We start from the raw sequence: 12353 nt of genomic DNA on the forward strand, positions 1-12353 counted from the left end.
CTGTGACCCTCACCGATCACGAGAATGGGGCCCCCGCAGCCCCCCTGAAATGAAAGGAGTGGCCTTTTTAAACAGGTGTGCGGCCGCGCCGTCCATTTCTATGGGGGTTCCGAAGATAGCAGAGAGCAGCCCTCGGCGGTCTCCGGAACGCCCATAAAACAGAACAGCGCAGGTCCTTTCTTTGTAACTGTCCTCCACTTTGCCTGCGGGTTACACCCCTTCCCAGATTAACCCATAGTTACTTAAAAGGTTAAATAGAATAGGTTTTCTAAGCTGGCCGTTCCCTTTGGTATTTGTATACATTAATAAATCCTGCAGACCACCATGCTGACTCCACCTCGGATAGATAGAGCCTTGTCTGGAAAATGATTTATCACGTCCCCTTCAATTAATTGGCTTTCCTATCGCTGCAGTGTCGCAAGTATTTTTACCCCCTCCCCAAACGACTCTCACGTTCATTTCTTGTTTGACGGCGCCGGGAGCTGTCGAGCGATTCGCCTTCTATAATATATTGTTCAGAGACTGCACGTTGGCAGAGATTTGAACATGTTCTATTTCATCTTCCTGACTGGTTAGGGAGCGTGTTTATTGCGAGGCCACAGCATTGTCAGACCTCATAGAAATCTGTGTCGTTAGATTTGCAAGATCCAAGATCAGTAACGGCGCCAATGACAGCGAGGCACTGGCCTTATCACCGCACAATGCCTGAGACGCTGCCCTGGGACGCCGCGCCGGTGTCCTGCTGTGTATCCTGACAATGTTATCTGTCCTCTCAATATGCACTATCAAATGTCTGTCATGAGCACCGAAATTAATTTAGTGTCACCTGAAGACATGCAATTAATCTTTTTTTTTTTTCTGAGGTTTTCATAATACCTTTCCAGGAAGAGTCGCCTGTTTGGAGGATTTGGATTTTGGGGCTTAGAAGAAGATAAGGGAAATTAATTTTTCATCGGGGTTAATGCCAGCTACAATGGGCTGAGCGAGGCGGTTTGGGAATTTGTCAAGTGTTGTCACTTCAGAATAATGCTGCTTAACGTCTGCGAGTTGTAATCAAGAGATGTGATTTCTGTTGAGAGGGATTAATCAATTTGCTGGATGTATGTCGGCAGGATCTCTTCTTGGGGTTTGAGAGGGGAAAATAAGATTTGATCTGTCAAATTGCAGGAAGCTGACAGCAGCAGCACTTTGTATCCAAACACTCAACACGCCGACTGACGGCTCGGCCGCGCTCTTCATCTTGAGCTATTGAAAACATCTTCATTTTTCTATCACACAGACGGCTTATATTTTTTACCGCCGCCTCGTTGTACGTTGAGTGGTAACCGCTGCTCTTTTAAGTGCCAATCATGTCTTTTTGTGGTTGCAGTTTATCGTTCACATTTCCCATCTAAAGAGCATTCAGTCCTACAATAATAGAAAGTCCTTGAATTGTCCCTTTAAAGTTTAAGAATTCTGTTGAACCAGATCTTGGTTGTCAGAGTATTGACATTGTAGCGCCCATAGTGGGCAGTGACCCAGCTTTCCTGGAGCCCTGAATAACAAGCTACCGGAGTTAACATCAGTACTTTTATAAGGGCTCATGCGCACGGCGTACTTTTTGGTCTGCATCCGATTCATTTCAATGGGGCCGCAATAGATGTGGACAGCACACCGTGTGCTCTACGCATGTGCACGTCTGTTCCACTGTGCCCCCCCCCCACCCCAATGACATGCTGTATCTGCATCCGACCACTGCAGCCAGTCACTGACCCCCGCAATCATGCACCTTACTGGCATCATCGCTAAATGCTTGTTTTAGGTTACTTTCACACTAGAGTTTTGCCTTTCTGTTTGTGAGATCCGTTCAGGTCTCACAAGGTCCAAAACGGATCAGTTTTGCCCTAATGCATTCTGAATGGAAAAGGATCCGCTCAGAATACCTCAGTTTGCCTCCGTTCAGTCTCCATTCCGCTCTGGAGGTGGACACAAACGCTGCTTGCAGCGTTTTGCTATACGCCTGACGATGCGGAGGAAAACGGATCCATCCTGGCACACAATGTAAGTCAATGGGGACGGATCCATTTTCACTGACACAATATGGCACAATAGAAAACTGATCCGTCCCCATTGACTTTCAGTGGTGTTCAAGACAGATCCATCTTGGCTATGCTAAAGATAATACAAACTGATCCGTTCTGTATTATCTGAATGGAAGCGTCTGAGCAGATCCATGACTGATCCGCACCAAACGCCAGTGTGAAAGTAGCCTTAGATGCATCAGATCAATAAAAAAAAAAAGATGTGTTTTGTTTTAATTCCATGTATTAGGCGCACTTCTGCAAGCAATTTTTTTCTGTTCTCTAAATGCATAGAACGTGACAAATATTAAGCATCTTTGCAATAGGTCTTAATAAAAAAATGTCCTATTTATCTGTATGTTCTACATCTCCCATACAGACTATTCATCTCCATAGTAACCGACAACAAACACATTCTGTAGTCAGATCCTGCGGTCATATTCCCTTTTATTTCTCCTCTGCTCCTGACTAACTTACTAAATGTACACTAGCCCAACATAGGGGGCAAGATTACACTGCACAGAAGTTTTTTAATTTAAAGGGGTTGGCTACTATATAAGTACTTTTCACTATATAGTGGGAGGTAGGGTAAAAAAGAGTTTCCTAATATACTTTATCAAAAAAATCCAAATGGTAATGTTTTTATAATGAGCCCCGCTTCCTCAGCCCCGCATTGCGTGCAGCCAGTTCGTCCACGGCTTTATTCTAACTGCACATGCGCTGCTTTTCTTAAAAAGAGCAGCGCATGCCCAGTCTGCCCCTGCCACTGGCGCGCTCCCTGCTCCGACTCTGTCTCTACAACCGGCTTATTCCTGTCAGAGTTCGGAACGGGAAGAAAAGTAAGAGCGCCTCTGATCCCTGGCGCGCTCTTACTTTTCTTCCCGCTCCGAACTAGCAGTATTCCCCCCCCTCCAAACGGATAGTTATCCCCTATTCCAACTGGAATACACCTTTTAAATATATAAGGTAAAAGCCATGTTGTAAAGATGGTCGTAATTCTCACACCATTTGTTCTTCCCTAGGGAGAAAATATATCTGTGCAGGCTGCGGAACGCAATCCACAGGTGCAGCTGTCGCAGCCCGCAGTCCAGCCTCCGCAGAGAATACCAGTTCAGCAAAGGCAACAGTTTCCACCCAGGGTTCAACAGAAAACCGGACCGGTGAGGAGAGTGACGCTGGGGAAAGGAAGCATTCAGCAGCAACAGAATCTGCCGTTTCCGCAGCAGTATGAAGCCAAAGCTCGTCCACTGTCTTCACTGACAGAGTCCACCCCCCGTGTGGTGAATAGCATCCATGGACAACATCCGCCAAATAAGGTACAGCAGAGCTGAGTGGTAGTGTGAACCTTCTGCTCCATGCCGCTAGCAGCCGTGCATGTGTTTGGTTTTTTAAGAACTACGAGAGACGACAAACTAACTTTTTCTTGTGCCATTGGCAGGTCATTATGCGAGGTAGAGGCAGAGGTGTAGGTGGACAGATGGGCCGAGGACGCATGATGCCAAATAAACAAAACCTCCGTGTAGTGGAATGCAAGCCTCAGCCTTGTGTCGTGTCAGTTGAAGGGCTTTCTTCATCAACCAGCGATCAACAATTGAGAAATTTGCTGATGTCAGTAGGACCAATTCAGGTAGGTCACCCTCAGAACTATCCCTTGTCTGAAAGAAATGTCTGACTTCAGGGATCTAATCTTCTTGTGTAAAGTTAATGGTTCAGAGCAGTGTGTGCAGATACAACGAAATATAGACGACTAATCTGAGGCTGCAGTAAGATGATGGGTGACTACTTATACACGGTAGTAGCGAGGCTTATTCCACAGCCTGTGATGCTAGTTTATTTGATGCGCTAAACAGAGGTCCTAACCAAATTAAAAAGTAGGCACTGACTGGGATTGGGCACTCTGCATTCGATTCTATGGGAATAACATCTTGGCCGTTACCAGCTGCTGTTATTGTGAATGAATGGACAAAGATAGGAAACCTTGCAGTTGGCCTCAAGGAAAGAAGTTTCTTGTATACAATCCATAAAACTTGTGACGTTACTGTTCCAAAATGGACCTTCCTTAGGCAATCTGGTTTCAAGTTCAGTCTTTAAAGGGGTTATCCAGGAATTTGATATAGATGACCTATTCTTAGGATAGGTCATCAGTATCAGACCACCTCACCAATCAGCTGTTGGAATTGGCCACATCGCTCTGTGACATCACCATACATGGCCTAGGTGTTGCTCAGTCACTTTCAGGCCTCTTTCACACGACCGTGTGTCCCCCGTGGCCGTATTGCTGCCCGCATGCGGCGGGTCCGCTATACACTGGGCACTGGCCGTGTGCATTCCGCATCACAGTTGCGGACCCATTCACTTGTGGTTCGCAGCACGGCGACGGGCGACATGTGTTCGTGTGAAAGCGGCCTCAAGTGAATGGGGCTGAGCTGTAACACCAAGCACAGCCGCTATAAAATGGACAGAGCACCAGTGAGCGCAGCAGCCTCTTACAACAGCTGATTAGTGAGGGTCCCAGAATACATATTCACTTATAGGCCTCTTTCACACTGGCGGCATGGATTAGGGCCAGATAGAATGTGCAATTTTTCCGCGCGAGTGAAAATCATTTTAATGCGTTTTGCACGCGCATGAGAAAAATCTGCATGTTTGGTATCCGAACCCGGGCTTCTTCACAGAAGTTTGGGTTAGGTGTTGTGTAGATTTTATTTTTCCTTATAACATGGTTATAATGGAAAATAATGGCATTCTTAATACAGAATGCTTAGTAAAATAGTGATGGAGGGGTTAAAAATAAAATATCATTTAACTCACCTTAATCCATCTCTTCTGTCGTCGTCTTTGAGGAAAAGGACCTGTGGTGATGTCACTGCGCTCATCACATGGTCCATCACCATGGTGATGGATCATGTGGCGGACCATGTGATGAGCGCAGTGATGTCATCACAGGTCCTTTTCCTCAAAGACAGCAAAGAAGAAGACTGAAGAGAAGTGGGGCCGCGCAAACAAGTGAATGAGGTGAGTTAAATAATTTTTTTAACCCCTCCAGCCATATTGTACTATGCATTCTGTATTAAGAATGCTATTCTTTTCCCTTTATAACCATGTTATAAGGGAAAATAATATTGATCGGGTCCCCATCCCGATCGTCACCTAGCAACCATGCGTGAAAATCACACCGCATCTGCACTTGCTTGCGATTTTCACGCAACCCCATTCATTTCTATGGGGCCTGCGTTGCGTGAAAAACGCACAATATAGAGCATGCTGCGATTTTCACCTCACGCATTGCACCCGTGCGGAAATCTCGCCCGTGTGAAAGAGGCCATAGGCTGTTCATAAGTGATTTAAAAAAATTATGGTAGCGTCCCTTTTAAAGGCAGTTATTTTTTTTTCCGGATTACATAGGCTACAATGTTTTGGACTACTATTTGGCCATGCCGGGTCTCTTTGTAAGGTGCCAGCTGCCATAGTAACGCATCTGTACACTACCATTGCATGTCGTGGTCTTGATTGATGGTTCCAGCATTGTCACACTCTTCTATACAGAATACGCTGGACCCTTCAATCAAGACCATGGGAGAGGCATGGGGCAGCGTTTACTGAGGAGAGTCTTGAGTACTTGCCATGCTCAGGACCACCGCTGCGCACTTGCAGCTTCATTTGCACCGCCATGGCCACAAAGATATGTTCACATATGTGTTTCAGACATCTACCTGGTAGTATAAGCTTAATGGGTCAAGTGGTGCGCCCATGCGTGGTTATAGCCACCATCCACTGTGCATGCTGTGAGCTCCCGGGCCCATTGTGTGCCCTGACATATTGACCACTTAAGGACACATCCAATGTTTATTTTTTGCTTTTCTTCCCCTTCCTACCATCCACGATCCTTAACTTTTTAAAATTTTCCTTTCACATAGCTGTTATGAGGGCTCATTTTTTGAGGCACAAATTGTATCTTTTAAAGGCACAATTTAAATTGCTATAATTTGTATTGGAAAAGAGGTGAAATTTTTTTTCTGAGGTGAAATTGAAAAAAAACTAAAACGCAATTCTGCCATGTTTTTGGGTTTTATTTTTGCTGCATTATGTGCTAAAAATGACATGGCAACCTTATTCTGCAGTTCAATACGCTTGCGACGATACCAAGTTTATATAGCCTTTATTATGTTAGTACTTTAAAAAAATAAAATCTTTAAAAATCTTTTTTTGCATATTACACTTATATACTTTTTTTAACATCACGGCTTTCACCCTGCATGATAAATATTGTTATATTTTAATAGTTCAGAAATGGCAAACTTTTTAAGTGTGAAACTGGGAATTTTTTATTTTTTTTTGGTGTGTTTATATTTTTAAAACCATATTTTTTTATTTTTTCCGCTATGCATGATGAAAAAGTTTCATTAAAAAAATTGCCTGCTAGCATTCCAGGTTCAGCACAAAGCTGAAGTTGAAGTGCGGCTTGCCGTCTGCATGCTTGTTACCGCTGCTGGTCAATCAGTGACCTCAGAAGTGACCTATATTAGAACCTAGAAAATGCCACAAAAGGAGCCAGGAGGTTCTGCTTATGGTACAGTTGCCTGAACGGGCTCCTATAGCATGATAACTTTTGTGAACTAACTGAAACCAGATAGAATGTGCAATATTATCTAGACACCTGTCAGCAGATTTGTACCCATGACACTGGCTGACCTGTTACATGTGCACCTGGCAGCTGAAGACATCTGTGTTGGTCCCATGTTCATGTGTGCCCGCATTGCTGGGAAAAATGATGCTTTAATATATGCAAATGAGCCTCTAGGAGCAAGGAGGGCGTTACCATTACACCTAGAGGCTCTGCTGTCTCTGCACTTTGACTTTAGGAGAAGTCACGGCTAGGTGTGATCACATTTACACATGCCTGGCCCTGTCAATCAAAGTGCAGCGAGAGCTGAACCTCTGGTGCTGGCTTTACATGGCAGATTATCGGGGATGAACGTTCCTGCGAGCACTTATTCCTGACAATCTACCCGTCTAAAGGTGCAGCCGATGAACAAGCAAAACGCAGCCCTTCACCCCCCCTGAGCGAGCAGCTATTCGTTAGGAAGAGAACTCTTCCTTCCCATTAATCAGCTGCTGACAGATGTCCTTTAAAGGGGGTCTGACCAGTTTTATACCTATTGCATTGTTCAATGGGGGACACAGACATGACACAGATGTTACATTTTGTAAACTTTTTCAGTTCCTCCAAATCACCCAAAAAGTAGTTTTATGATATGCTAATGAGCCATCGCAAGTGCCCCGGGGCAGAACGTTTGTTTTAAGTGCCCAGGCCTTACTCGCGCCTAACTCCTAGCCTTAGTGTTCTCTGGCCAGCCCTGTGTCTGTGGCATCCCCTTGTAGCCCAAATCTCGGTCCTTCACACATCACCGCCAGGCCCGCGCATGCGCAGAGGCACAGAGATTTACAGTGCGCCTGTGTTGGTTTCTGCTGTCTGCTCGCGCTGCACCACTTCCGTGGCTCTGATTTAGCACCAGTAACCATATCACTGGGAGGAGAGGGAAGCAGCTTTGCCAAGGTGCGCAACCCCATTAAAGGGAGTTTGTCACCCCCAAAATCTGTTTCAAAATAAGTATATGTAGGGTAGGTGTCCCCAAATATAACCATACTTTTTTTTTTTTTTTTTAATCCATTCCTATAATCTTGAAAAAAAAGTTTTTCACCCCACAAATAATTTTTTCCAGAATTTTTCAGTACTGTTGTATTGTAAATTATATGGTGCCAGTAAAAAATACAATTTGTCCTGCGCAAAAAAAAAAAAAAAAAAAAAGCTTTCATCTGGGTATCAGAAAAGTAAAAAATAAATAAAACACATTGCTCTTGGAAGGAGGGAGGAGAAACCAAAAATTGACCTGGTCCTCGAAGTGTTAAGTGCCTGTTACGTGTGATCACTAAGCAGTAAATTTTGTGTTCTGAAACCTTCATTGGTAAGAACTTGTGCATGGAGGCCATTTTTCCCTGCATGCCTAGGGCTCATGCACATGACCGTATTTTCTTTGTGTCCGTTACATTTTTTATATATATATTTTTTTTTGCATCCCGTATGCGGAACCATTCACTTTAATGCGTCCGCCAAAAAAACGGAAATGACTGTGTGCCTTACGTTTCCATATGTCTGCATGGCTGTTCCACAAAAAAATAGAGCAAGTCTTAGGCTACTTTCACACCTGCGTTGGGGTGCGGATCCGTCTGGTGTCTGCACAGACAGATCATCACCTATAATGCAAACGATGGTATCCGTTCAGAACCGTTCAGAAATTGTTTTTTTTTTTTTTTGTTTTTTTTTTTTCATAATGCAAACTGATCCGTTTTGACTTACATTGAAAGTCAATGGGAGGCGGATCCGTTTTCAATTGCACCATATTGTCAGTAAAAAAAAAAGGATCCGCTCCCATTGACTTACATTGTAAGTCAGGACGGATCCGTTTGGCTCCGCATCGTCAGGCGGACATCAAAACGCTGCAAGCAGCGTTTTGGTGTCCGCCTCCAGAGCGGAATGGAGGCTGAAGGGAGGCAAACTGAGGTGTTCTGAACGGATCCTTATCCATTCAGAATGCATTGGGGCTAAACTGATCCGTTTTGTGCCGCTTGTGAGAGCCCTGAAACGGATCTCACAAGCGGACCCAGAAACGCCTGTGTGAAAATAGCCTTATTCTTGTCTGTTTTGCAGACAAGGACTTTTTGCGGATCCGTGTTTTTCAGACCGCAAAATGCATACGGTCGTGTGCATGAGCCCTTAAACTGTGCTTTTCTCAGCAGTTTATCTTTTTGGCCAAATCTCGGATTATTCCTGTAGACCAGGGATGGCCAACCTGCGGCTCTCCAGCTGTTGCAGAACTACAACTCCCAGTATGCCCAGTCTGCCTACAGCTATCGGCCTACAGCAGGGCATGGTGGGAGTTGTAGTTTTACAGCAGCTGGAGAGCCGCAGGTTGGCCAGCCCTGCTGTAGACAGTGTGGCCATGTTTGTTGGTTTTACTATCTAGGCTTCATGTCCTGATTTGTGTTCATTATGCCAATGTCTGTCTGCGTGTGTTTGAGATCTTCTTCAACATCCCGTCAATTAAGTTGGAAGGGTTTGTGTTGGCGACACCCTCGGTACGAGGAACCTACTCCATCTTGGAAATACTAAAGCCAAAGTAGATCCCGATGACCTATTCAAAAACAATGCAGAGATTTCAGTTAAACGCTGATCCCTGTTAAATGTGCTCATGTTTTGGTGCCTAGAGCTCCTCTGTTCTTTCCGAAGGGGCTTTACATTTGTATACATTCATGTGGAACTATAGCACAACCCAGTGGCTGGAGACGTCTGGAGACTTTGGTCACCGTTTCATATGAACATAACCCGAGGCTTTTAGAAACTGTTCCTGGTCAGTGGCCTTCTTAAGGTCTCATGCACACGATCGTATCGCAGAGTATGGGTACTTCCATGTTGCGTTCGTATTTTTTGTGGACCCATTGCCTTGATTGGGTGTGTGGTCTGCATTTTGCAGCCAGTTCTCTATGTCCGCAGAAAGATAGACTGTTTCTACAAAATGCAGACCACAGAATCAACAAAGTCAATGGGTCAGCAAAAAAAAATAATGTGGAAGGCACACAAACTGCACCCGTATGTTGCGGATCCCTGGTTTACGGACTGCAAAACGGACCTAATGCTGCTATTGTCGAAGGTATGGATAAACCGCATGGCACACTGTAAAAAAAAGTCCATTCTGTAGTCTATATAGTGACAGCGCAGTTCTATGGAGCCAAAAAGAGATCTCGCTGGTTTTACAGGTAAGTAATAGTTCAGAGGTGCTAGGTCACCCATCTGTGGTTCAAATCAGAATTGACTTTTAATTGTCCCCGTTAATAAGTTTGAGACCCCTTTATACGGGTGTGTTGGAAGTGTTCCGGTGTGGGCCAGTAATGAAATCTGTGTACTTTCTCAGCACGTGTTTTTGGAACCGCAGAGACAGATTATCCTACAGTAAGTTTTGTGCATTAGGATTAAGGAATCAGGTGGTTTTGTTATGAAGCAGGTTTGTAAAGTCTAGACCAATGGTGACCATTTTGAGTTATTTGTTGTCTGGAAGTCCTCTTAGGACAGTAAGTTTGAGCATGCCTGTTATGGGCGAGCCACATCGAAGTCTAGAGGTGCAGAACATGTATTGATTACAGCAAATACAAAGGATGGGCAAAATACGGAATAGCAAAATGTACATACAGAAGACTGGCAGTGCCCTGGTATATGAAGGCCTAGTGTGCCATAGGTTGTGTATGCAGACAAGAACATAACCAAGGGTCTAGACTTTGACTGGAGCGCCTGTGTTAAAGGGACACTAAAATAAAAAAAAAAGACCGAAGTAAATAGAATCAAGGATTCCAATTCTCTGTCACATATTATAATGCTTTAAAAAAGTATTTTTACTCCAGGGGGCACCTGTTTTGTTGTCTCCATATTTCCACCCTTTAGTCCTAGTGCAGTAAGTTTAGGGTATGTGGGTTTTCATCCCCAGTGGGAAAGGCCCTACCCACTGCTCTGTCTATGTACAATGGTGGCAGTTTCTATAGCCTTTTTCGTGGGTGATGGGGGGTCCTTATTTGTAGGTTTAGTGTCCCTTTAATTTTTTATGCTGTTCTGTTTTTAAGTTGCAAGCTATGCCTGCAAAATATTCTGCTTGCTCCTGACCTTGATTGATTCGCATGTTGTCCTCTCTTGGGGGAATTATTGGAAAACCCCCGTCCTGGCCAGACCTGCTCCCCACTGCTGGGTCCTGACTCCTTTACTCCTCAGCTGCCTTGCTCGGGTCCCACACTGTCAATATTGAAGGGGGGATGGCAAAACGTCTCAGCGTCCACTGATTGGCTCTTGTGACGTCAAAGCATATGGTGACAGCAGGGGACCCTAGTGATGGGGAGCACATAAGTATACTTCCCTTTTGCTGGTCTGACTAGGGGGGGGGGGGGGGGTTCCAAAAAAATTGCATTGCCCCTTAAAAATGAATCATTCAGTATGGTGTCTGCAAGAAATGCAGGTCCTACACAGATTGAAAAAATGGTCATGTGCCTAAATATATTTTAATATCATACGTCTGATAAAGCATACTTTTGTTGTCTTCAAGACTACGGACATTACCAATTATATGAATTCCGGTGAAGTAGCATATTTTGCATGGCAAAGACTGTGAAGAGGCAGACATGAACTTTCTTTGTATGGTCTATATGGTTTTTTTCTTCTGTATGGACTAATCTGGTAGTACGACCACTGGGACCATTATCTAAGTTTCCTCAGAATTGAAATGAGCAATGTTCTCTAGATCATTGGCGTCCCCAAAATTGGTGTGTATCGTTGGATCAAAAATTATTTTGAATTGATCAGCCCTTTTAAAGGGACCCTGAACATATGATCGGCGGGGGTCTGACACCCTCTTGTTGATCAGTTGTTTCGGGATAATCCAATTAAAACTTTCAGAAAGAACTTTCATGTCTGCAACCTCTAGGTTAATGGAAAATGTCACTGTAGGTTTCTCTCAACATACTTTGTAAGGCTCTATTCACATCTGTGTTGCAAATGGAGGCCAATCAGAATACCAGACACCTTTGTGGATCCCAACAGACCTCATTATAACTCAGTGAGGCATTGGGGGCCATGTTCCCTCTAACAATTCAGCATAAGGGCTCATGCACATGAGCGTAATGTCTGAGTGCCTGCAGCTTATGAAACACAATGCCGTACATTGTATAGCGGCCGTGCTTGATATTGCAGCTCAGCCTCATTCAGTTAAATGGGCTGAGCTGCTCCTAAGCCACGTGATCGATGAATGTGTCATCACTGGCAGAGGAAAAGCAGTGAGGACGCCACGCCACTCACAGGACCTCCTTACCAATATTCCTGGTGGTCTAGGACAGTCGGGGTTAATGTAGGAATCCCTGGTGGTCTGGGGCAGTAAAGGGGTTAATTACAGTATACTTTGTGCTCTCGGACAGTGAAGGGGTTGTCTCCAAGCTCCAGTTTTGTTCAGGGTGTAACAGGACACTGAACACTAAGGCCCCTTTTAGACGAGCGAGTGTCTCGCGCCAGACTTGCAGCGCGGCACCCGGCCTGAACTTCCAGCACTGACCGGGTCACATAGCATTATATTGATTTATGATGCTATGTAACCCTTACAGTTCTGGAATGTATTGGACAACACTGGCAGCATTATGTCAATAAAATCCAATACATTCCAGAACTGTAAGGGTTACATGGCATCATAAATCAATATAATGCTG

The 12353-nt window shown here is 44.5% G+C and overlaps 1 protein-coding gene across 3 annotated transcripts in view; it reads left to right on the top strand.

Annotated features, from left to right (window-relative positions):
• The window catches only part of RBM33 (RNA binding motif protein 33), a 113633-nt gene that overhangs the window by 84423 nt on the left and 16857 nt on the right, over positions 1 to 12353 (top strand). For all 3 annotated transcript variants that reach the window (XM_040434161.1, XM_040434158.1, XM_040434160.1), the window contains exons 16-17: positions 3083 to 3376; positions 3499 to 3687. In XM_040434161.1, the coding sequence (XP_040290095.1) occupies positions 3083 to 3376; positions 3499 to 3687 (483 nt within the window). The remainder of the gene's footprint in view (positions 1 to 3082; positions 3377 to 3498; positions 3688 to 12353) is intronic.

The sequence above is a fragment of the Bufo bufo genome, chromosome 5 (assembly GCF_905171765.1).
Source record: "Bufo bufo chromosome 5, aBufBuf1.1, whole genome shotgun sequence".
Classification (NCBI taxonomy): Eukaryota; Metazoa; Chordata; class Amphibia; order Anura; family Bufonidae; genus Bufo; species Bufo bufo.